Below are 24390 nucleotides of genomic sequence, written 5' to 3' on the forward strand. Positions count from 1 at the left end.
TTTTATCATCAGGTGTTGTCTTTAGATTGGGAACCTAATTTTAAATACTTCCATATAAAAATTCAGTTCTCTTGCCAGCATATCCTTAGGCATAACCAATAACCATGAGCACATGAATAGACCAGGTGGTAGGTAGCTCCTGCCTGAATTTGGGCATCACTTTAATTCCTGATCATAACACAACAAGATATAACTATACTGAGGCAGAAAAGACCGGTGACCGAGAGCTAAATTTACGGAGTCTCCACAGGACAGGGTCTGTGTACCATTAACACACATTTAAAAAACAAATGTCTCTAAACTCTTCTGCAACGACTCTTCAGGGGAGCTCAAAGTCGTAACTATTTTATGCATGGCTCTAGGAGAGACAAACGGAAGGAAAGGGAGAAAAGTTCCAGGTCTGGATTGGAGAGTAAGATAAGCTCAGTCTATTTCCATGACTACACATGCAAAATTAAAATGAAATAGTATTACCAATAAGCGGGGCAACAGATTCTATCTAGAGCAATGATGCTCGCGTTGCTTTGATGTTGTTTTGCCTCCAAGGCAGGATTTCCATTATTATGGAGATGAACTGCCTCTAATTCTTGCAATAACATAATTGTTCCCCAGGGCAGAATTCCTAATAACAGAGCTATATGGCTCTGCAGCAACTGTAAGAGATAGCCTGAGGGCGAGTTTCTCATTAAGAGCACATATATAGACACTCTGCCTCCAGAAGAGAAACAGAATGCCTGAAGCAATAAACTTTCTTTTCTACGCAAGGATTCGATCAACCTTCTGGGCAAATACCTGCCATCGCATGTGCTCTGCCTCCCAGATTGCCAGTATCTTTAGACCAGGGTTTCATACCTTATATACAACATAGAGTTTTGCTGCCCTGTGCTTAGAGTTTCTTCCACATATTACATGAATTTCAACTCTTCCAAAGACTTCTGGGAACAGAGGCAAATTAGTAGGGCCATGATCTTATTCCCCTGTGGCAGAAGACTGTGGGGTCTTTAGTCAAGACACAGGAGTTTTATTCCTCTTTGGTATGAACCTGGAGAAGGAAATGACAATCCACTCCAGGACTATTGCCTGGAAAATCCCATGGACAGAGGGGCCTGGTAGGCTACAGCCCATGGGGTCGCAAAGAGTCGGACACGACTGAGTGACTTCACTTCACTTGGTATGAACAGTCTCACAGAATGTTAGACTTGATCTGATTATACTGTGGGCCTAAACATGTATTTCAGTCTTGGAAGAAATGCCTAAGAATATGGACAATTATACCATTTCACTGTGTCTTTGAAACATGTCCACAGTGGCCTCAAAGTGCTCGCCTGAGGTGATGTTAAGGTTCCTCAAAGCAGTGGTCTTCTTTGAGCCATTATTTTGTCATCTCTTGGAAGCAGCAAGCACTTGCTCCTTCTTGAACCTTTCTGCTCCCTTGGTTTCTGTTTCCTAGGTTCTCCCACATCTCTTAATCCCTCTCCCAGTGGGCTCTGCTTCCACCCACTTTTTGCATGTGGCCATTCCTTAAGGTTGCTTTCTTTGATTCACAGGTGTTCTCATTCTACACAACTCTCCGGGTGTGCTTATCCACTCCACAGCTTCTCATCGACTGGTGACATCTGGGTCTCTGTCTTTACTCTCCCGAACTCAGACCCACCTTTCCTGTTGGACATTCATTCACTGAACACTTACTCTGTACCAGGCACCATCCTAGGTGCTAGCATTACAGAAAAGGACAAAACACAAAGGGCCCCTGGTTACCATGAAGTAACCTCAAAGTAGAAGAGGAGGGTGAAGTGATCTGATGTGAGGACTCTACTGGACTGCACTTGCTTTGCTAGCTCCAATGATGGAGGAGGGGGCTATGAGCCAAGGAATGCAGGTGATTTCTAGAAAGCCAGACACTGATTCACCCCTAGAACCTCCAGAAAGAATGCATTACTTAAGGATATAATAAGAGTATTTATTTCTTTATCAACACTATTTTGATTCTAAATGGCAGATTTAATTTTGGCTTTCAGAAATACATTGAAAGAAATGTGTTATTTTAATGCAAGGGGAATCATTTTTGACTTATGACCTCAAGGGCTATAAGATACTACATTTTTATTGTTTAAGACACACACACACACACACACACACACACACACACACACACACTTACCAGTCTCTGTCTTCACAGAATTTACATTACGATTAAATGGAGAGGGAGGAAGACAGATAATGGAAAAAAGGCAAACATGCAGCATGTTAGAAGGTAGTAAGAACTATGAGAATTATAAAGCATGAGAAGAGGACGGTGGTGGAGTTTACAATTTGAAATAGGTTTGAGGGAAAAATCTTTGCTGAGAAAGTGACATTGAATGGGAATTTCAATCTGAATGTGACGTCACCACTTGAAGGCACCTCAGATTTCACATGTTAATACTCATTTCTTTATCTTCCCCTCTCAAACTTAGTTTTTTCTTCCTAGTACTGTGGTCAATAGCTCTGCCATCTATCAGCTGCTCAAGTTAGAATCTTCAGTTCAGTTCAGTCTCTCAGTTGTGTCCGAGTCTTTGTGACCCCATGAATCGCAGCACACCAGGCCTTCCTGTCCATTACCAACTCCCGGAGTTCACTCAGACTTACGTCCATCGAGTCAGTGATGCCATTCAGCCATCTCATCCTCTGTCGTCCCCTTCTCCTCCTGTCCCCAATCCCTCCCAGCATCAGAGTCTTTTCCAATGAGTCAACTCTTCGCATGAAGTGGCCAAAGTACTGGAGTTTCAGCTTCAGCATCATTCCCTCCAAAGAAATTCCAGGGCTGATCTCCTTCAGAATGGACTGGTTGGATCTCCTTGCAGTCCAAGGGACTCTCAAGAGTCTTCTCTAACACCACAGTTCAAAAGCATCAATTCTTCGGCACTCAGCTTTCTTCATAGCCCAACTCTCACATCCATACGTGACTACTGGAAAAACCATAGCCTTGACTAGAAGGAACCTTTGCTGGCAAAGTAATGTCTCTGCTCTTAAATATGCTATCTAGTTTGGTCATAACTTTTCTTCCAAGGAGTAAGCGTCTTTTAATTTCATGGCTACAATCACCATCTGCAGTGATTTTGGAGCCCCCCAAAATAAAGTCTGACACTGTTTCCACTGTTTCCTCATCTATTTGCCATGAAGTGATGGGACCAGATGCCATGATCTTCGTTTTCTGAACATTGAGCTTTAAGCCAACTATTTCACTCTCCTCTTTCACTTTCATCAAGAGGCTTTTTAGTTCCTCTTCACTTTCTGCCATAAGGGTGGTGTCAATTGCATATCTGAGGTTATTGATATTTCTTCCAGCTTGTGCTTCTTCCAGCCTAGCATTTCTCATGATGAACTCCGCGTATAAGTTAAATAAGCAGAGTGACAATATACAGCCTTGATGTATTCCTTTTTCTACTTGGAACCAGTCTGTTGTTCCATGTCCAGTTTTAACTGTTGCTTCCTGACCTGCATACAGGTTTCTCAAGAGGCAGATCAGGTGGTCTGATATTCCCATCTCTTTCACAATTTTCTAGTTTATTGTGATCCACACAGTCAAAGGCTTTGGCATAGTCAATAAAGCAGAAATAGATGTTTTTCTGGAACTCTCTTGCTTTTTCGATGATCCAGTGGATGTTGGCAATCTCTGGTTCCTCTGCCTTTTCTAAAACCAGTTTGAACATCTGGAAGTTCACGGTTCACGTATTGCTGAAGCCTGGCTTAGAGAATTTTGAGCATTACTTTACTAGCATGTGAGATGAGTGCAATTGTGGGGTAGTCTGAGCATTCTTTGGCATTGCCTTTCTTTGGAATCGAAATGAAAACTGACCTTTTCCAGTCCTGTGGCCACTGTTGAGTTTTCCAAACTTAGAATCATAGGAGTCACTTTCTTTTTCCCTTCCTTCTTTAAAAAATATCTCTGCTTAATAAGTCATTTAATTTAAAAATAAATCCATCTGTCTTCCCTCCTATACTATCAGGAGACTGACACTGAAGTCCTTTTGGTTTTCATTTTAGCATACTTCCTGAAACTGGTCTCTCTGTGTTCCTAATCTTGTTCTACTCTGATTCTTTCTCCATGTTGCAAGCAGAGCAACCCTTCTGCAGCACGTATATGACGGTGCACTCTCTTGCATAAAATCCTTCAATTTTCTCTGCGAGTTCAAGTCTAAACGCTACAGACATCGAATTCAAGTCTTCCACAACCTATTTTTGGCCTACAAATCCAATGATCCTTCTAAATATATCATCTATGATTGAAAAACATATTGTTATTTTGCTACTGGGCCCATGCACTAATCTAAGAGCATCTTGAGGGCTGGGTTTATGTCTCCTCCTTCTCTCTCTCCTCAGTGCCAGGCAAAGGGCTCAACATATGGCAAGCACTGAATGAATGCTTTGTTCATTGATCAAAATCTATGTCAGCTAGTTTGGCAGAATAGTCCTTCTGCTGTTCAGAAACCATGCCTGTGAGATGCAGGCTGTAAGTTTCAGATTCTTTCTGGAAACATTCAGTGGCATATCTATACTTAATTATTATCCATTAGCTTGACATAATGTATTGGCCTAACATTTAAAAGGAAAGAGAGACATTTTTAAACATGAGTAAGAATAAGAAGGCTTTATTTACACATGGTTAACTAAAATAACATTTCACTAATTTCTTCAGCTTCAATGAGAAATAAAATATTTTCTCTAAGTGAATTTTCCAGACTACTAGATTTATCCCTTTAAGCACTAAGTTAATTGTTTAAAATAATCATTGGGAGGGAGTGGTTTTTCTATGATGTATACTTGTTTGCCTTACTAATCTAAGCTAACTAAAGATGTTTTTTCCTCTTTAGGGACACAGTGTAATAATAATCATCAATCTTTGCTACAGAGTTCAAGATACTTATTCCCTTATTAATACTGTTTTAATTCTGAATGGCAGATTTAATTCTGGCTTTCAGAAAGACATTGAAAGAAATGTTTAGGACAGTAAGAGGATGATGTCAAATAACATGATACGAAGAACATCAAGATTTGGACTTGGAAAATAATTGAAAGATGGCTTGAGAATAGCATGTCAGTATATAAAGGGAAGAGGCATGATGGAAGAGAATTAGATTTTTTCTTAATATAACTTCAGAAAGCAAAGCAAGAAACAATGAGTGGAAATTACAAGGCTATTGGTTATGAAGAAATACTCTAAAAATTAGTCAGGTCCTCATGTTAGACATGAGGACCTGACTAATTTTTTCCTTTTCTTTTTTTAGACATGGGGCTTTGCTGGTGGTGCAGAAGTTAAAGCATCTGCCTGCAATGTGGGAGACCTGGGTTCGATCCCTGGGTCAGGAAGATCCCCTGGAGAAGGAAATGGCAACCCACTCCAGTATTCTTGCCTGGAGAACCCCATGGACAGAGGAGCCTGGTGGGCTACATACAGTCCATGGGTCGCAAAGAGTCGGACACGACTGAGCAACTTCACCTTCACCTTCATGTTAGACATAACCAGGGATGGTGAGGGTCCACCCATTGTGGGGTTCCCTGTCTGGGAATGGAAGCTGAGCTCCATGACTAGGGTAGGAATTGGACACTGCTGTTGCCTGTCCAGTTACTCTTCTTCTGGTTGTAGGACCCTATGTTTCTTTGGGGAAACCCCTGTCCCATTCTCAGTCCTCAAGGTCTTAGGTGGAGCTTCCCCAAGTGCCTCTTGGGATGGCATATGATCATGTCCTTCTGATCAGTGCATCACATCCCCTTGAATGTCACTGGTTCAGGGAAGATCACTGACCTAGGCAGGTTTATCCCATGCCATAAGCATCTATTCTGCAGCTGTGAGAAGTTAGAAAAAGAGGGAAAGCATGGTGCTACCAGCAGCCATCCTACCAACAGGAGAGGAGAGCCCATCTGAAAATGGAGCCAAAGTAGAGGAAGACACCAGCGAGAGAGGAAGCCAGCCAGCCAGTACCGCTGTCACTGTGTGAGCGCCTGAACCCAGGCACACCTCGAGTCACAGCCTGGCCCTGGTCTTCTCAAGTGTGGAGCCAATGAACTCGCTTTGTACTGAAGCCAGTTCTGAGTTGGGTTTCTGTCACTTGCAACCAAAAGAGCCCATGTGAGTTGGTTTCATGTCTCCTTATGATTCTAGGGGCCTAGGTTTTTATTAATGATTCTGTCATTTCTAAATTCTGATGTTTTTGTTTGTAATAGATCAATCTCATCTGCCTCAAATGCCTTCTGTCCAGAAACAGTAAACAAAATCATCAACCTTTTTCAGTTTCATGGCTTAATTGCTCAACGAATCCAAATAATTCCACTGCTTTGGTGGTGAGTAGAGGCCTCTCCTGAAAACTAAAGTACTTGGGTCTTTATGACAAACCATCTCTGTGTTGGTTTGATATCAAATGCCTGATATTGCCTTTACTCTGATAGCTGGATAAATATACAAGAAAACAAAAAAAATATTTATGCTTATGGATACACCACCTACACAATAATGAAGTTATAAAAATTAAAGATTAAATCTTTAATTTAGATGATTGGTTTAATATACATGAGGCCAGTGTAAATATGATTTAAATCTCTAAAGCCTTTAAAAACCAAAGCAAGCACATACAAAAGTATTTTTAAAATTGTTCACATGCTAACATTGAACTAGTATTTCTGCATCCATACCCGTTGAGGTAACTATAACACCACAATTTGAATAAGATCAAAATGTAAACATTTTAAAAAATGTTGCTTCTTATGCTTTTGTTGTAAACTCATTTGCAGGCAGCTGATTAGCTAAATTTAAAATTAAAAACCACTTAAGTAATGTTTGGCTAAGTCAAACCATAAGCTCTAGGGAGAACGTTAATAAAAAGTGGTGCTTGATCATACATTTTGTTCCACTGAAACTTGGTTTATAGCAATATTCCATAATTTAGATTAATCATCTCTTATTTAAATGTTAAAGGCCATCATTCAAAAGTCTACAAATAACAAATGTTGGAGAGGGTGTGGAGAAAAGGCAGCCCTCCTACACTGTTGGTGGGAATGTAAGTTGGGGCAGCCACTACAGAAAATGGTATGGAGGGTCCTCAAAAAAAAACAACAAAAAACTAAAAATAGACTTATTGTATGTTCCAGCAGTTCAACCCTTGGGCATATACCCAGACAAAACTGTAATTCAGAAAGATACATACACCCCTATGCTCACTAGTAGTGCTACTTCCAGTAGCCAGGAAAGGGAAACAACCTGTGTTCATTGACAGAAGAATGGAAAAAGAAGACGTGCTATAGGAACTTCCCTGGTGGTCCACTGGCGAAGACTTTACATTCCCAGTGCAGGCAGCCCGGATTCAATCCCTGGCCAGCTAACTAGATCACATATGCTGCAACTAAGAGTTAGCATGCTGCAACTAAAAAGCATGTGCACACCGCAAGAAGACTGAAGATCCCACCTGCCACAACTAAGACCCAGCTCAGCCAAACAAATAAATAAAATACTTAAAAAAAAATAGTGGTACACACATACACACGATGGAATATTACTCAACCATCAAAAAGAATGAAACAATGCCATTTGCAGCAGCATGGATGAACCTAGAGATTATCATACTAAGTGAAGTAAGTCAGAAAGAGAAAGACAAATACAACATGGTAGCACCTATACATAGAATCTAAAGTCTGATACATCGACTATCTGTGAAATAAAAACAAACTCACAGAGAACACACCTATATTTGTTAAGAGGGAGAGTGGGCAAGCAAGGGAAGGAATGGGGGTTTGGGATTAGCAGAGATAAACTATTATATATAGGATGTATAAAACACAAGGCCCTACTGCATAGCACAGGGAATTATAGTCTGTGATAAACCATAATATCCTGTGATAAGCCATAACGGAAGAGAATATGAAAAAGAGTATGTATAACTAAATCACTTTGCTATACAGAAGAAATACACGCAACACTGTAAGACAAGGGAAAGGCTACTTACTTCAACATTCTTGCCTGGACAATCTCATAGACAGAGGAGCTTGGCGGGCTACAGTCCATGGGGTCACAAAGAGTTGGGTATGACTGAGTGACTAAGCATGTTATGTTATATTGTAAACCACCTATACTTCAATAAAATTGTTAAAAAATCATTCAAATGTTAATGGCTTGCCTTTTGATTCTTAGGATTCCACATCTCAAAAGAGAATTACAAGTCTGTATATTGGAAGCTATTACTCAACACTGTACATAGTCAAATTTTTCCTTTCGTGTTGTTCTAGCAATGTCAGTCCTTTTCTAAAATAGGAATTCTAAACTTTTCACTTATGAATCCTATATATGATTGCTTTTCTTTATTTATCCACTTACTTATGTTTCTCTTTTATCAAAAAGACAGAGGAAAATGGCAGAATTTCTTCTCTGTCAACAAGGAAATATCAGTAATATCTTTCTTATTTTTTACCCTTTTCAGAAATTATAGGAAATTCAGTTGAGTTTATCTTTCTCATACTTCAGCAGCCCATGGAGTAAACTTGGTCCATGGATGTGTGGCCCATACTGTTCTAACATTAAATTTTTTTAATATAAATTTATTGAAAAAATAAAACATGAATTACACCTGGTCAACTTTCAAATTCATTTTCATGATGAAAATCAATCTATCTGTTTAATACACTGTGAGAGAGGTGGAACCGAGAAAGAGGACAGTGAGGACACAGCACCTATGGGGATAAAAAGTGCTAACATGGACAGTTTGGGTTGTGCCTGGTGATGGCGGAGGTGGAGGTGTTAAAAACCAGGACCTGAGTAATGATGGGGAGTTTCCTTGCTTTAAAGATACCTTCAGTGCCATAGCAATGTTGAGTCTATATCTGAACCCTATCAATCAAGTCAGAAGAAAAAATTTAAAAAGTTGGAGAGAGATAAGCTTTGTGGTAAGTCAAATGATAGAAGAAGTCAAAATCACTTATTAAAAGTAGTTCTTGGTATATCATTTTCCCAAAGTTAATTTAAACAACCTATAGCAATGATTAAATTATAGTCATGTTGAGCAATCATTAATACTGTTCAAAAAGTTAGGCTGTCCTTTTTCTTCTAGGCACACAGATAGACTGGATTTCCCTGTTGGGCTGAATTTGGGAAGAGCCAAGTGACTTCTTTTGGCCACCAAAACATGAGCAAAAAAGAAGTGCTTCACTTCACATGTTTACCACCCTCTTTTCTGTCTTCCCTGTTGGCTCAGAGGATAAAGCATCTGCCTGTAATGTAGGAGACCTGGGTTCAATCCCTGGGTTGGGAAGAGCCCCTGGAGAAGGAAATGGCAACCCACTCCAGTATTCTTGCCTGGAGAATCCCATGGCCAGAGGAGCCTGGCAGGCTACAGTCCACGGGGTTGCAAAGAGTTGGACACAACTGAGCGACTTCACTTTCTTTCTTTCTTTCTGTCTGCAATTTAAATGTTCCAGAGAGTGCTATTCTACCAGCCTAGGCTTTAGAGAGCAGCAAAGCCCCCAGCAGACCTCTGGTGGGCATGCAGTGTGGATAAGAAATTTCCTTTTAAGACATTGTAGGGTGCTTGTGACAGCAGCGAATTTTATTAGCCTCTCCTGGATTGATCTTCCATGTTATTCAAACCTCACTCATTCATATATCTTTTTTTCATATTATTTTAAAATATTTTTCTTCATATCAATTTATATTAAAACTTTTAAGATGTAGCCTTAATCTAACAATGTATGTGGTACATAAAATAAGAAACTGTGCTCTCAAGTTCCAACTTTGGCTCCAGGTTTGAATGTCAGGTCAGTAATCAGTAAACTATACCACTTTCTTGATATAACAGAAATCAGAAAGAGACACATATTATGCATCTACTATGTATGAATACACCCTCTACAAACCATATTGAGCTTGCAAAAATCATTAATAAGGACAACATCATCAGTGTGATGATCTACTTTGCATATGTAAATCCAAAGGTGTACAGGTGTTAAAGTTGATACGCACACATTTTTACAGGCTTCCCCATGACATCTTTGAGTACTTGACCTTTAGCATCAATTAAAATCATTATGTATACAGCTGGTAAATGTTATCTTATGCATGACGGACTCATGCACAATTACCATTTTCCAACAGATCTGAGCAGATTACAGAAAGGCGTGGGAGATATTTTATAGATGTAACAGCCAAGAAAAGGTTTAAGAGATACCTGCCATTTGTCACAATATGACCTAAACCCCCAAACAACCCATATAATTACACTGCATAAAAGAACATGCATTATAAACATAATTCATGTATAATAGGAAACACACATTTGAAGAGTTTTGCTCTCAGAAAAAAAAACTTTTCAAAAATAAGTTTGATATAGAGTTCTTAAAAAGACATGATTAAAATAATAAAAGCCATGTTATTTGAAAATGAGTTCTAGAACTAAAGACAGTTTCAAAAAAAGGGAGAGATTAGCAAGAGACATACTAGACACTGCCAAATATTCGAGGGGTTGCCATAGCAAAGAAGAACTGGAATTACTTGTTTATGGGGGAAAAAAGGAGGTATTAATAGAATGGAGAAAGATGGGCAATCTTACAAATAAATTTTAAGCTAAAATTAAAAAAGGTATTTCCAGTTGCACATCTTTGGGCAACTCCAACAGCCTTCAACATGTGGGATCATGTGGTCTACCTGTGCCAGAAAGGGTTTCTAGAATCTTGATATGAAGACCTGCTAATTTACAACTCTTTCCCAAAGCTTCAGCTCTTTGATTAACATTTAGTTCATGAAGAGCAGATCATAAATTCTTTCCTCTAGGATTATTAATTAACAACAGACCTATAAATTATTATGGGTTAACCACATACTTAAAATATTTCAAGATAATACCTCTCATTTTCTTTTAATACGTCCCTTCCTTTCTTCCAGGTGTAGACCGGTTTCGGAGAAGCCTTTGGCTTACACTCAATGACAACTTCACCTCCCACTTTGACAAGAGTTACCCTTTTTAAGAGGGTTCTTGAAAAATCTGGACCTACAGCTGGAAGAGAATACAGAAAATGAAATCATTATTATAGAAGAAAAAATCCACTAGATCATTCTTTAAAGTTTTTCTTTCTGTAATGCACTTATTACATCAAAGGGAGGAAGTTGCATTTTTTTTCTGAAGTACAGGAGTAACACTGGAAGTTTTGAAGGATTTATGAAAAGTTGAGCTATAGTTTGTATACAGTAAAATGTACCCATTGAAAGTGTACAGCTTGATGAATTTGGTAAACTCCAACATGAAGATCTTCTGCTATTCCAAAAGTAAACATAGTGAGGGATTCTTTATGAAAACTACTCTATGTTCAGATGAAGAAAATTTTTTAAGTTTTACAGAAGCAAAAGGGAAAGATGAAACAAAAGCCAATAAGGCACTTTCCTGATTGTGTAGGTGAAAGCACCCCTTCCTTGACAGTTACTGCCTTTGTTCTCTCTGATAGCACTCTGAGCAGGTCTCCGTAAGAGGATGTGCTGAAATGTCTACAGCTTCACCCTCTTGTGAGCTCCTCCTTAAAAATAATGGCTTAGATCAGCTTTCCACTATCACTACCTAATGCAATGCCTGGTTCTTACAAGATAAATTGTGACTTGCTCTTAGAAAACTCAATTCCGTGCTAGCTACCAATATTCTAAAAAAATCATTCATGTTGACATCAAATACGTAGTTACATGGAAATAACATTAAATAATTTCCTTCTTAAAACAAAAGATATTCCTCTATATCCTTAAAGAAATATAAAAGAAACCTTTCTGAAAATTTCCCATTTCCTTCTGCATTAATTACCCTAATGTTTTAGGGTCTGTTGTGAGCTCTTATCATATTAAAAATCCCTGACTCACTGTAGCTTGACTTGCTGGAATTTATAATTTCATACCATGTTGAATGTGAAATTTAAATACAAACACTAGCCACATATTACTTAGAAGAGTACAGGGAATGAGTATGTATGTATGTGGGTGGGGAGGATGGGGATCAACGTTTTTAAATGTACACAAACCATATGTTAGTGATCAAAAAATAAAAGGTTTCAGCAGAAGCAAGTTAAACCTTCATTAAGTGCTTCTGTTATGAAAATATTTTCAGTGTACAGAAAGAAAGAAAGATGGGAAGGTTACTTTTTAATGGGGTGTTGTAATGTACACATGAGGCTGGCTTTACTCAGTGAAGGTTAAATTATATAAATGAATCTAGTAGGCAACTGATACTTCAATCCGTGTGCCTTGGATTCATGAGGGAAGTCTATAATTCAAAGAGTAATTCCATAATGATAAATGCAACTAATAAAGAGATTGCAAGTACAAATGCTTGTGCTTATAATGAGATAAATGCATTCCCTGTATGATCTGCAAAATTATAAAATGAAAATTATAGGGTTCTGAGAAATATAAGGTCAGGACAGACCTAGTCAATATTTACGTAACAGGAATACTAACAAAAACAATCATCATTCTAGTAAATATGTCAGCATGATTAAAAAGACATCTTAAATTCTTAATAGATAATACTAAAAAACCCAAACAACAAACAGACAAAACAAAACAGGACTTCAGTGTGTGTGTGTATATATATGAAGACAGCTTGGTGAAACAAGGAAGGCAGGAAAGCGAAGAGCTGAGAATGGTAAACTATGAAACAAGTACAAAGTGCAGAAAAGCTCAGGAGAGCCATACTCTTAAACACAGTCATGTTGAAACATGGCCAAAACTGAGTCAAGAGGAAGAATATGGGCTAAATGAGACACAGTCAGTATGCTATCTGCCTTGACTAGCCTTGTGTTGACCTGAGTTAGTGGGCTTTTTTCTTGGTTGCTGGAACCAGTGAAATGCATGGGCAAAGCAAGCATCTGTTATATTGATCTCACTTCTCCATTCACCACTCCCACACACGCTAATTTTCAACACACAAAGGTTCTCATATCAGAATAGACTCACTCTCATCTTATGGAAACACCTGAACTGACACAGTAATGTGGAAAAAAAAAAACCAAGTCTCTAGAAGCTTTTTTTTTAAGGGTATTGTGTGAAATAGAGTTACAAATCTGTTAACATATAAAAATTCCTTCTTAAAACTATATCTTTCTACACACATATATTTTTATCACTTTAGGCAGACATTTTTCATCTGTATAGGAGGAATTCTGCAACTGCATTTGAAATGAGTTTACATAAATCAAACCGTGCACCACACATGGGTGTATTTGTCAAAAAACTATATATTGCTTTTACGGGCTTTGAAATAGCATGATATCGGCCACACAGAAGGCAGAAAATGCACATTCCACTTTCAAAAGCATTTGTGCTGTACTATGTATGTGCCTATTATCTTTGGGATATCCAAGAGATAAGACTGCCTTTGAATGTCTTTCACTAACAAAAAAGGAAATATAAATTTATATCTGTTCCCCTTGTTTGTTCAACTTGCTTAAATGTACTTCTAGTTTTATCTAACTCTACAAATCTATCAGTTGCCGCTATAAGCTGCAGTGTTTTTGCAGGCAAAATTGTCAGACCTTCGTCTATTTTTGAATACTTGACCCATCAATAGATTTCTTAATACTCCGCCATTTTGCGGCCATCTTTCACACCTGAGATGCCCTCAAGCTTGTGAGATGACACTTTCTGTGTCTGTCCCCTATATTTATTCTAATTCCCGATCTTCAGCTCAGGAGAGGCTTGAAGGCAAAGCAAAAGGAGGCTGTTTAATTTAATATTCACAGAGAATCAGATTTTTAAGAGTTATTGATAAGGTCCCATTAGGGCATTGTTAGAATCCAACCTTTTGTTGGCACTGGAAAAAATTAGTGCACATTCAAGGTGAAACTTCAGTGGGTTCCTAATGGTTCAGAAAAGATAAAACCAACTGTCAAATTACCCACTTGAGCCTGAGAGTAGTGCCAATTCTGGGAGCTCCTCATTTGCTAAATAATGCACTTTGAGGGCAATGTTTCTTACAGGAACTGCTAGGGGGCACTGCATTCCCAGTGTTGGAATAAGTCACACTACAGGACCTCGTCCCTGTGGACAATGCGACTTTTTATTATATATCAATGATCTTTAACATATTAATATTACATTACCTAGGAGAAGCATCCGGCTGAGAGAAACCTTCTATGCAATTCTCCACTGTTTGCTTTCACTTAATTAAATGACTCTTGGTCACATGTCAGGGGTATTTTAAGTGGCCAACAGAACCCTTGAAAACTGAAGTTGTGCCCTAGGATCATTTCTCAAGGGAGTTGGTGAGAATGATAACTGTTTAACGGAGTGTGCAGTAGCAGTCCCACCTGGGAAATAGATGGGTGTGATGTTTTACTCTGTTATTAAAGGAAAAGATAATTACGTGTGCCTGGTCTATAAATCTGCAGAAACACCACTGGGATCACTGCCAGTTGACAGGGACTATTAAGGCTGACCCTTTCAGAAGTTCAGAATTTCATATTATTTTAACCTTTTTCTATTGTCTTTAACTATTACCTCATCAGCCCATAGAAAATAAAGCTCGAGTAAATGCATTCATTCAAGTATGGCCGCCCCTGAGGAGATAATGCTGGTATCAGATATAAAAACCCCAAACTTCACCTGCCTTGCTGGGTAGGTAGCTAGAAGACTGGCTATAGTGGAGACAGTCTTCTTTCTAGGTCCGTCATTTCAGAATGGCTGATGCAAAATCAGTCTCTCTGATTGGGGATGACATTCAAAAGGAGACACTCAACAATCTCTGAAATCAGAATTTTCTGTTGTAGGATTACCATGATGTGCTCCTTCTAAGACTCTAATAGTCACCCCTGCTGGCTTTGGTCTAATTTGCTGAATGCCCTGTTCCCCCCAGGCTCCTCCTATCATGGTTGCTCTTGTTTATGGGCTTCTGCTCTTTGGAGAAAGTTATTATCAAACCAAACTAATAATATTTACAGTCACAAGGTTTAAGATTAAATAAAATACCTGTATTGTACACAAAATGTTTCAATATTTTTCCAGAGTAAATTCTTTCTACCTATTCCTCTCCTCGGCTATTTCCACTATTTCCACTTTGTGTGTGTGTGTTAGTTGCTCAGTTGTGCCCAACTCCCTGTGACCCATGGACCAGGCTCCTCTGTCCATGGGGTTCTCCAGGCAACAATACTGGAGTGAGTTGCCATATACTTCTCCAGGGGATCTTCCCGACCAAGGGATCAAACCTGGGTCTCCCACATTGCAGGCAGATTCAAAGGAGCTACCTGGACATTTTAGAGAATTTTAAGCTGAAAAGAAATACAGTTTTGTTTGAAAACAAAAAATTCTTTTTATTTTGAAATAATTACAGATTCACAAGAAGTTGCAAAGATAATTCAGGAAGGTCCAGTGTATCCTTCATTCAGTTTCCCCAATGGTTACATCGTTGTTTTTTTTTAAGTAATTGGAGGATAATTGCTTTACAATGTTGTGCTGGTTTCTGCCATACAACGTGAATCAGCCATAAGTATACGTACATCCACTCCTTCTTGAACCTCCCCCAATCCCATCTGATCTCTCTAGGTCATCACAGAGCACTGAGCTGAGATCCCTGTGCTATACAGCAACTTCCCAGTAGCTACGTATTTTACATGGGGTAATGTGTATGTTTCACTGCTACTCTCTCAGTCTGTCCCACTCCTTCCCCCACTGTGTCCACAATGTTCTCTATGTCTATGACTCTATTCTTGCCCAGCAAATAGGTTCCTCAGTACCATTTTTCTAGATTCCATATGTATGCATTAATGTACAATATTTGTGACCCCAGTACAACATTGAAAGGAACCTAGTCATGGATAAGGTGTGTAGAGTTCTGTCTTATTTTGTCAAGTACTTTGACTTGTAACTACCACTGAAATAAAGATACAGAACTCTTCCATCACCACAAAGAGCTCTCTCATGCTACTATTTTAGAGGTGCATTCAACCCCCTTCTGTATTCCCTATGCCTGGAATCCACCAATCTGTATTCCAACTCTACAATTTTGTCATTTTGAGAATATAAAAAAAAATCATACATTTTGTATCCATAAAATCATACATTATGATTTTTTTCAGAGATTTCTTTTTTTCAGTTGGCATAATGCTCTTGAGAGCCACCCAGGTTGCTGAATATATTAACAGTGATTCCTTTCTATTGCTGAGTAGTTATATCTCAACCATGTGGGTGTGCAAGACAAATTCATCTCTACTGTTGACATTTCAGGCACTATGATAACTGATGAATGCTTTTTAAGCACAGAAACCATTTCAAGATCTTTCAACAGTATCACTGCCAACAAGTAGGATTAGCCTTTTTTTCTTTTTTTTAGTGTGGGGGATTGACATGTACACACTGCTGTATTAACAATGGACAATATACAAGGACTTACAGTATAGTACAGAAACTCTCTTCAATGTTACATAATAACCTAAATACGAAAAGAATTTGAAAAAGAATAGATTTATGTATAACTGAACCACTTTGCTGTACACTTAAAACTAACACAATATTGTTAATCACCTATACTCCAATATAAAATTTTAAAAGCCCTTTTTCCTTTCTATGAAGGTTTGAAATCCAAGCTCTTATTCGGTAAACAAGGGTAGACGCTTTCTTATTCAAGGAAAAATATTTTAAAGCCATTTTAGAACATCATTTCTTACACAACAACTAACATATTGATTGAAAATCATTCTTATATGTTTTAAAAGCTTCAACTACTAAACCCTTGTTAACCTTCCTTGAGCAGCTCTATCTGTATGAAGATAATAAGACAGCAAGCACTTTTAAATATCTGTAACTGTAAGCACTTTGAACTTCCTATATTAGTCCAAGTTAGAGATATTTCATTTTATTTTGCATAATGTCTTGAACACTCATACAAATTTGTGAAAGTAGTGTGTGGTGGTACAATGTTATATTTGATTTGAGTAATTTTGTTATGAGATCAAAATAGTTGTTTAATTGACAGAAGAGAGTCATTAAACTGTGAGAATTCTGGAATTCCAGTGGTTACAAAATGGTAGCACCCACTAGTAGTAATTATTAGGTCATCAGTTCTTGGAAGGCAAAGACTATGAATCAGGGATCTTGGACCTAGCGCAGTCCTTGCACAAAGTAGATGTTCAATTGATATATGCTGAATTAATGTATATCGTAGGAGAGAACTCAGGAATTCAGTTCAAGACAGGACATGCCCTTCTCATGATGCGTCACCTGGATATCAATGACTTCTTGAATTTCGTGGCCTGTGTACAGGATACTCCATCCTCTGTGGAGTTGGACCTCAGTCAAATGAAGCAGGATTATCCAAGAAACAGTTCAGGCTATCTGTACATTTGTCCCTCAAAATCCAATATCCATGGAGAGACTGGTTCCAGGTACCAAAATCCATGGATGCTTAAGTCCCTCATTTAAATAGCAGGCTACAATGAGTACAACCAGCCCTCCATAACTGGCAGGTGTAGAGTGCTGGCTGTACTCTTTCATCATGTGAACTGGTGTGATGGTAGATGGTTAACAACTGACTCTCCAAGCAAAACAAAACACCAAAGAACTTGAGTTTTGAGCTTGCCAATTCCTGATTTTCCAAGTGTAGGGTTGAACCAGAAGCAGTATCACCTGGCAACTTGTTCGAAGTGCAAACCCTCAGGCCCCACTCGAGAACTACTGTGTCAGAAATTCTAGAGGTAGAGCTCAGCTTTGTGTGTTTCAATGAGTCTTCCAAACAATTCTGATGCATGGGAGAGTCTGAGAATCAGTATCATAGGAAAACCGAATTAGCTTCTGATCTGATCAATTATAGCAATAGAACTTCTACCCATTGGAATCATTCCTGAGTGACTAAGGAATAAAGAGTCCTGGAGTCTCTACCAAGGACTAGTTGGTAGGGAGGATGGTATCAGGTCAGTTCAGTTCAGTCACACAGTTGTGTCTGACTCTTTAAGACCCCATGGACTGCAGCACACCAGGCTTCCCTCTCCTTCACCAACTCCTGGAGTTTGCTCAAACATGTCCATCGAGTCAGTGATGTCATCCAACCATCTCATCCTCTGTTGTCCCTTCTCCTCCTGCCTTCAATCTTTCTCAGCAACAGGGACTTCTCCATTGAGTCACTTCTTTGCATCATGTGGCCAAAGAATTGAAGCTTCAGCTTCAGCATCAGTCCTTCCAATGAATATGCAGGACTGATTTCCTTTAGGATTAACTGCTTGCATCTCCTTGACTCAAGAGTCTTCCCCAACACCACAGATCAAAAGCATCAATTCTTTGGTGCTCAGCTTTCTTTATAGTCCAGCTCTCACATCCATACATGACTACTGGAAAACCCATAGACTTTACTAGACAGAACTTTGTTGGCAAAGTTATCACTCTGCTTTTTAATATGCTGTCTAGGTTGGTCATAGCTTTTCTTCCAAGGAGCAAGTGTCTTTTAATTTTATGGCTGCAGTCACTATCTGTGGTGATTTTGGAGCCCAAGAAAATAAATTCTGTCACTGTTTCCATTGTTTCCCCACCGATGTGCCATGAAGTGATGGGACTGGATGCCATGATCTTCGTTTTTTGAATGTTGAATTTTAAGCCAGCTTTCTCACTCTCCTCTTTCACTTTCATCAAGAGACTCTTTAGTTCTTCACCTTCTGCCATAAGGGGATGGTGTTATCTGTGTATTTGAGGTTATTGATATTTCTTCCAGCAATCTTGATTCCAGTTGGTGCTTCATCCAGCCCAGCATTTCACATGATGTACTCCGTATCTAAGCTAAATAAGCTGGATGACAATACACAGCCTTGACGTACTGCTTTCCCAATTTGGAACCAGTCTGTTGTTCCATGTCTGGTTCTAACTGTTACTTCTTAACCTGCATACAGATTTCTCAGGAGGCAGGTCAGGTGGTCTGGTATTTCTGTCCTTGAGGAATTTTACACAATTTGCTGTGATCCACAAAGTCAAAGGCTTTGACATAGTCAATAAAGCAGAAATAGATGTTTTTCTGGAACTCTCTTGCTTTATCTGTGATCCAGTGGATGTTGGCAATTTGATCTCTGGTTCCTCTGTTCTTTCTAAATCCAGCTTGAACATCTGGAAGTTCTCGGTTCACGTACTGTTGAAGTCTCCCTTGGTGAATCTTAAGCATTACTTTGCTAGTGTGTGAGATGAGTGCAATTGTGCAGTAGTTTGAACATTCTTTGGCATTGCCTTTCTTTGGGATTGGAATAAAAACTGACCTTTTCCACTTGTGTGGCCACTGCCGAGTTTTCCAAATTTGTTGGCATATTGAGTGTAGCACTTTTACAGTATCATCATCTAGCATTTGAAATAGCTCAACTGGCATTCCATCACCTCCATTAGCTTTGTTCGTGAGGCCCACTTGACTTCACATTCTAGGATGTCTGGCTCTAGGTGAATGATCAGGGTTATCTGTGTCATGAAGATCTTTTTAGTACAATTCTTCTATGTATTCTTGCCACCTCTTCTTAATATCTTCTGCTTCTGTTAGGTCCAGACCACTTCTGTCCTTTATTGTGCTGATCTCTGCATGAGCACAATATCATAATTTTCACTGGGTATCTCTAATTTTCTTGACGAGATCTCTAGTCTTTCCCATTCTATTATTTTCCTCTATTTCTTTGCATTGATCACTGAGGAAGGCTTTCCTAGCTCTCCTTGCTATTCTTTGGAACTCTGCATTCAGATGGGTATATCTTCCCTTTTCTTCTTTGCCTTTAGCTTCTCTTCTTTTCTCTTCTTCTTCTCAGACAACCGTTTTGCCTCTTGCTTTCCTTTTTCTTGGGGATGGTCTTGATCACCATCTCCTGTACAATGTCACAAACCTCTGTCCATAGTTCTTTAGGCATTCTATCAGCTCTAATTTCTTGAATCTATTTCTCATTTCCACAAGAGATTAGATTTAGGTCATACCTGAATGGTCTAGTGGTTTTCCTACTTTCTTCAATTTAAGTCTGAATTTGGCAATAAGGAGCTCGTGATCCAAGCCACAGTCAGCTCTTCATCTTGTTTTTTTCTGAATGTATAGAGCTTCTCTATCTTTGGCTGCAGAGAATATAATCAATTGATTTTGGTATTGACCATCTGGTGATGTCCATTTAGAGAGTTGTCTCTTGTGTTTTGGTAGAGGGTGTTTGCTATGACCAGTGCATTCTCTTGGCAAATCTCTGTTAGCCTATGCTCTGCTTCATTTTGTACTCCAAGCCCAAACTTGCCTGTTACTCCAGGTACCTGTTGACTTTCTACTTTTGCATTCCAGTCCCCTATGATGAAAGGGACATCCTTCTTTGGTGGTAGTTCTAGAAGGTCTTGTAGGTCTTCATAGAACTGTTCAATTTTAGCTTTTTCAGCATTAGTGGTTGGGGCATAGACTTGGATTACTGTGATACTGAATGGTTTGCCTTGGAAACGAATAGGGATCATTGTGTTGTTTTTGAGACTGTATCCAAGTACTGCATTTCAGACTCTTTTGTTGTATAACTATAATGGCTACTCCATTCTTCGAAGGGATTATTGCCCACAGTAGTAGATATAGTGGTCATCTGAATTAAATTCACCCATTCCAGTCTATTTTAGTTCACTGATTCTTAAAATATAGATGTTTACTCTTGCTGTCTCCTGTTTGACCACTTCCAATTTGCCTTGATTTATGGACCTAACATTCCAGGTTCCAATGCAATATTGCTTTTTATAGCATCGGACTGTACTTCCATCACCAGTCATGTCCACAACTGGGTGTTGTTTTCACTTTGGCTCCATCCCTTTATTCTTTCTGGAGTTATTTCTCCACTCTTCTCCAGTAGCATATTAGGCACCTACTGACCTGGGGAGTTCATCTTTCAGTGTCCTATCTTTTTGCCTTTTCATACTGTTCATGGGGTTCTCAAGGCAAGAATATTGCAGTGGTTTGCCATTCCCTTCTCCAGTGGACCATGTTTTGTCAGAACTCTCCACTATGACCCATCCATGTGGGTGGTCCTACACAGCATGGCTCATAGTTTCCTTGAATTAGACAAGGCTGGGATTCATGTGAGGGATGATTGTATGGTACTGGGCTATTAAAGAGCTCCCCTGGTGACTCACAAGCAGCAAAATTTGAGAATCACTGAAATAGGGTTTACTGGTAATTGTGCAGCTGTTTGTATTATAAGCTTTTGGTATGGATACTAGTTTAAAACAGAAAACAAACAAACAAAACAAACCCCAAACTTCGTATTGCTACAGTCACTTCAGATTTGCAGGAAGTTTTCACATGTGATCTCTTTTAGTTTTGACAGTGACACCCTCATTTTATTGATTGGTGAAGGCTTAGTAACTTGCTAAAGATATCAAATTTGTGTTTGAGATCCACATGCATTGCTTTCCCTCTTCCTGATGAGTTAAGTAAAGCTCCTATCAGACAATATTTGGGTAAGAAAGGCATCCCTCCTCTCACTGGATGCTGTTCACACTCAGCACATTTGATTGTAATCTGGCTCAATGAGGCAATTGAGAAATCAGACTTAGTTGCAGATGAGCACTTGTGAAAATCCCTGTGAAATAACTTTGAGTTTAGCTTTGGTGTTTTTCTAATTTGTAGTCCAATCATTTGGACACATGGCAAATTAACCATATAACTGCTCAAGCATGCACCTCACTTTAATCGACCATCAGTTCCTTAATGGCATCGGAGTGTCCTGCCAGGGTCTGATGTCTTCCACCACAGAGGCCAGGAGAATGCCCATGGTCCTGAACCATCAGACAGGAACTCCTTGGACCAAGGCTGCTTCTATCCCTTATACAGTCCTGCAAAGTCAGGTCATATTCAAGACCACTGGGAAGACACTCAGTTGCTCTTAAGGACAGTGCATCCCATTTCAAAATCAAAGATACTCTAGTGTGTATAAAATAGACAGCTAGTAGGAATCTTATGTTTAGCACAGGGAGCTCAGGTTGATGCTCTGTGATAAACTAGAGAGGTGGGATGGGGGACGGATGGGAGGGGGATCCAAGTGCGAGAGGATATATGCATACATATGGCTGATTGACTTCGTTGTACAGCAGAGACTAACAGAACATTGTAAAGCAAGTATACTCCTATGAAAAAGATAAAGTAATAATTATGATAATAATTTGATTCACTGTAGATCATTTGACAACAAAGGAAAGCAGAAAAAAAGGAAAAAACATCTGCCATATTCCTACCCAATAAAAAGATAGTCTAGTGACATTGGTGGTTATGATCCAGGCCAGCTGGACACAGTACCCAAGCATCTTGCTCGAGCACAATCACTTCTCTTCTGTAGAGGATGCTGCTGGTACCTCACATGGATTCTTTTTTCTGGCCCCAGATGCTGTGAGAATTGGTTGCTTACCAACTCCAGCTGCCCCCTTCCCCGGGAATTTGACTGGGAGGTTTTGCTCCATATACCCTGCCATTACCAGCACCGCTTGAGGGGCAGATCAATGAATGACCGATGAAGAGATTTTAAAAAAGGTCAGCCTCCTTGCCTGAGGTGGGAATAGCTTTGAGATGCAATTATGCTCCAGACATCACCCCCTAGAATGTGATATAGGCTAGACTTTACCTGAGACCATGTCCCTGCTCCCTGCCCTCCATCCCCCTCCCTAGCCTGCTCTCTCTTATACGTTTTGCTCAGAGGACACTCCCCCAGTGACTCACAGGTACCTAACCCCTGCCTCAGCTTTGGAGGTCTTAGGCATACTCTATCCTTGCTGTTTTCTTGTTGAATCACTTAGTTGTGTCGGACTCTTTTGTGACTCCATGGACTGTAGCCCACCAGGCTCCTCTGCCTATGGGATTTCCCAGGCAAGAATCTTGGGGTGGGTTGCCATTTCCTTCTCCAGGGCTCTTCCCAGCCCAGGGATTGAACCCACATCTCTTGCAATGCAGGTGGATTCTTTACCACAGAGCCACCATATATATACAGGATGACACTGGTATTCTGTATGGAGCAGCACAGAAAATTTAAAGTTTGGTTGTTCAATCAGCATCCCCTGGTACCAACATGATCATCTATCTGAGTGGACACAAACATTAGACATGAATAGAAATATTTCATTAGAAAAGTTATCTTAATAAAATAATTAATTTGGCTTTTTAAATTGTATTGTTTTTGTAGAAGATTCAAATCTCCCTAAGATTATAAGATTCAGTTCGCTGTTCCAATTCCACCACACTTTTCTGTGACCCAGGGAATTTTGTGGTTGCTCATGGGTGTACATCACACAAGTGAATCTCATCCATGACAGAAGCTAACATAGGAGAAAAAGTCTGGAAACAGTTGCCTTGAGGAGTAATAAACTATCAACTGTGATAGGTCAGTCACAAACAAGGATGTACTATTTCTATTTTAAAGTACTCATCACCAGGCTACTCTAATATACTGACCTCAAGCTCAAAGTCTACGGCATTTGCGCACCCAGTGAGTAAATCACCCAGCACCTAGGTTAATTATTTAGCAGTTTCAATCCATTAAATATAGATACATTACATATACATTAAATACCCAGACAGAATACATAAAACAAGTAGGGAAAAGCCTATTAAACATATGCTTCCTAACCATCTTTTATTCATGACCTTAAGGCTGTTTCCCAGCACGAAAGGGAATCTCCTCTCTAGCACTGGAGGATGCTGATAATGGATCAATAGCTGCAACCAGCATACTTCTTTTCTTCCTTATACTGAAGTATCTTGTTTTCATTTTGTTTCTTGGTTCAATTCAACCTCCCTAAGATTCTAATACAGGTAATAACTAATCCGTTATTAAATCCATAAGAGTCAAACTATTACCACCCAGCAAGAAAAAAAGTGACTTGTGAAACACGATTGTATTAAAGCTTACTCAACCAATATTCACATATGTGTATTTTTAAATAATCAAATGTCTTCTCCTTCAATCATTTAATAAGAACTCTAGGGATTTACTCATTCAATACTTAACTGCCCTTTAATTCACTTGGAATATACTAGTGTGATTTTCTGGGGCAGGAAAAATGGGATATTAAATAAAGAACTTCTAAGCTTGTTCAATATCTTCCAAAATTGGCCCTTAATTAATTTTTCCATCTTCCTCTTTCAAGTTTAAAGTTTGCCAATACACTTTATATATTTGAATTAAAACTTCTGAGAAACATTTAGGATTTTCTATGGGCAAGAAACTATCTAGATGTTTTATAACTTTTGTTCAGGCCTTTTCACTCTGCACTGTTTCTGGTTCTTTTTTTCCTTTTGCCTGTATAAATTATTTTTCAAGGTTCACCTGACTAGCTCAGTCCACTGGTCAAACTCTCTTTCCTGAATTTCTGGAAGACTTACTATTTGCATCACTTGTTTGGAACTGAATAATTTACTGACATGTCTTACAGTTCTTACACTCAATAAAGCT

At 39.1% G+C, this 24390-nt stretch overlaps 1 protein-coding gene across 3 annotated transcripts in view; it reads right to left on the reverse strand.

Annotated features, from left to right (window-relative positions):
* CNTN4 (contactin 4) overlaps positions 1-24390 on the reverse strand; it is a 616632-nt gene that overhangs the window by 153921 nt on the left and 438321 nt on the right. For all 3 annotated transcript variants that reach the window (XM_018038420.1, XM_018038421.1, XM_018038419.1), the window contains exon 11: positions 10862-11012. In XM_018038420.1, the coding sequence (XP_017893909.1) occupies positions 10862-11012 (151 nt within the window). The remainder of the gene's footprint in view (positions 1-10861; positions 11013-24390) is intronic.

Source organism: Capra hircus, chromosome 22 (assembly GCF_001704415.2).
Source record: "Capra hircus breed San Clemente chromosome 22, ASM170441v1, whole genome shotgun sequence".
NCBI lineage: Eukaryota > Metazoa > Chordata > Mammalia > Artiodactyla > Bovidae > Capra > Capra hircus.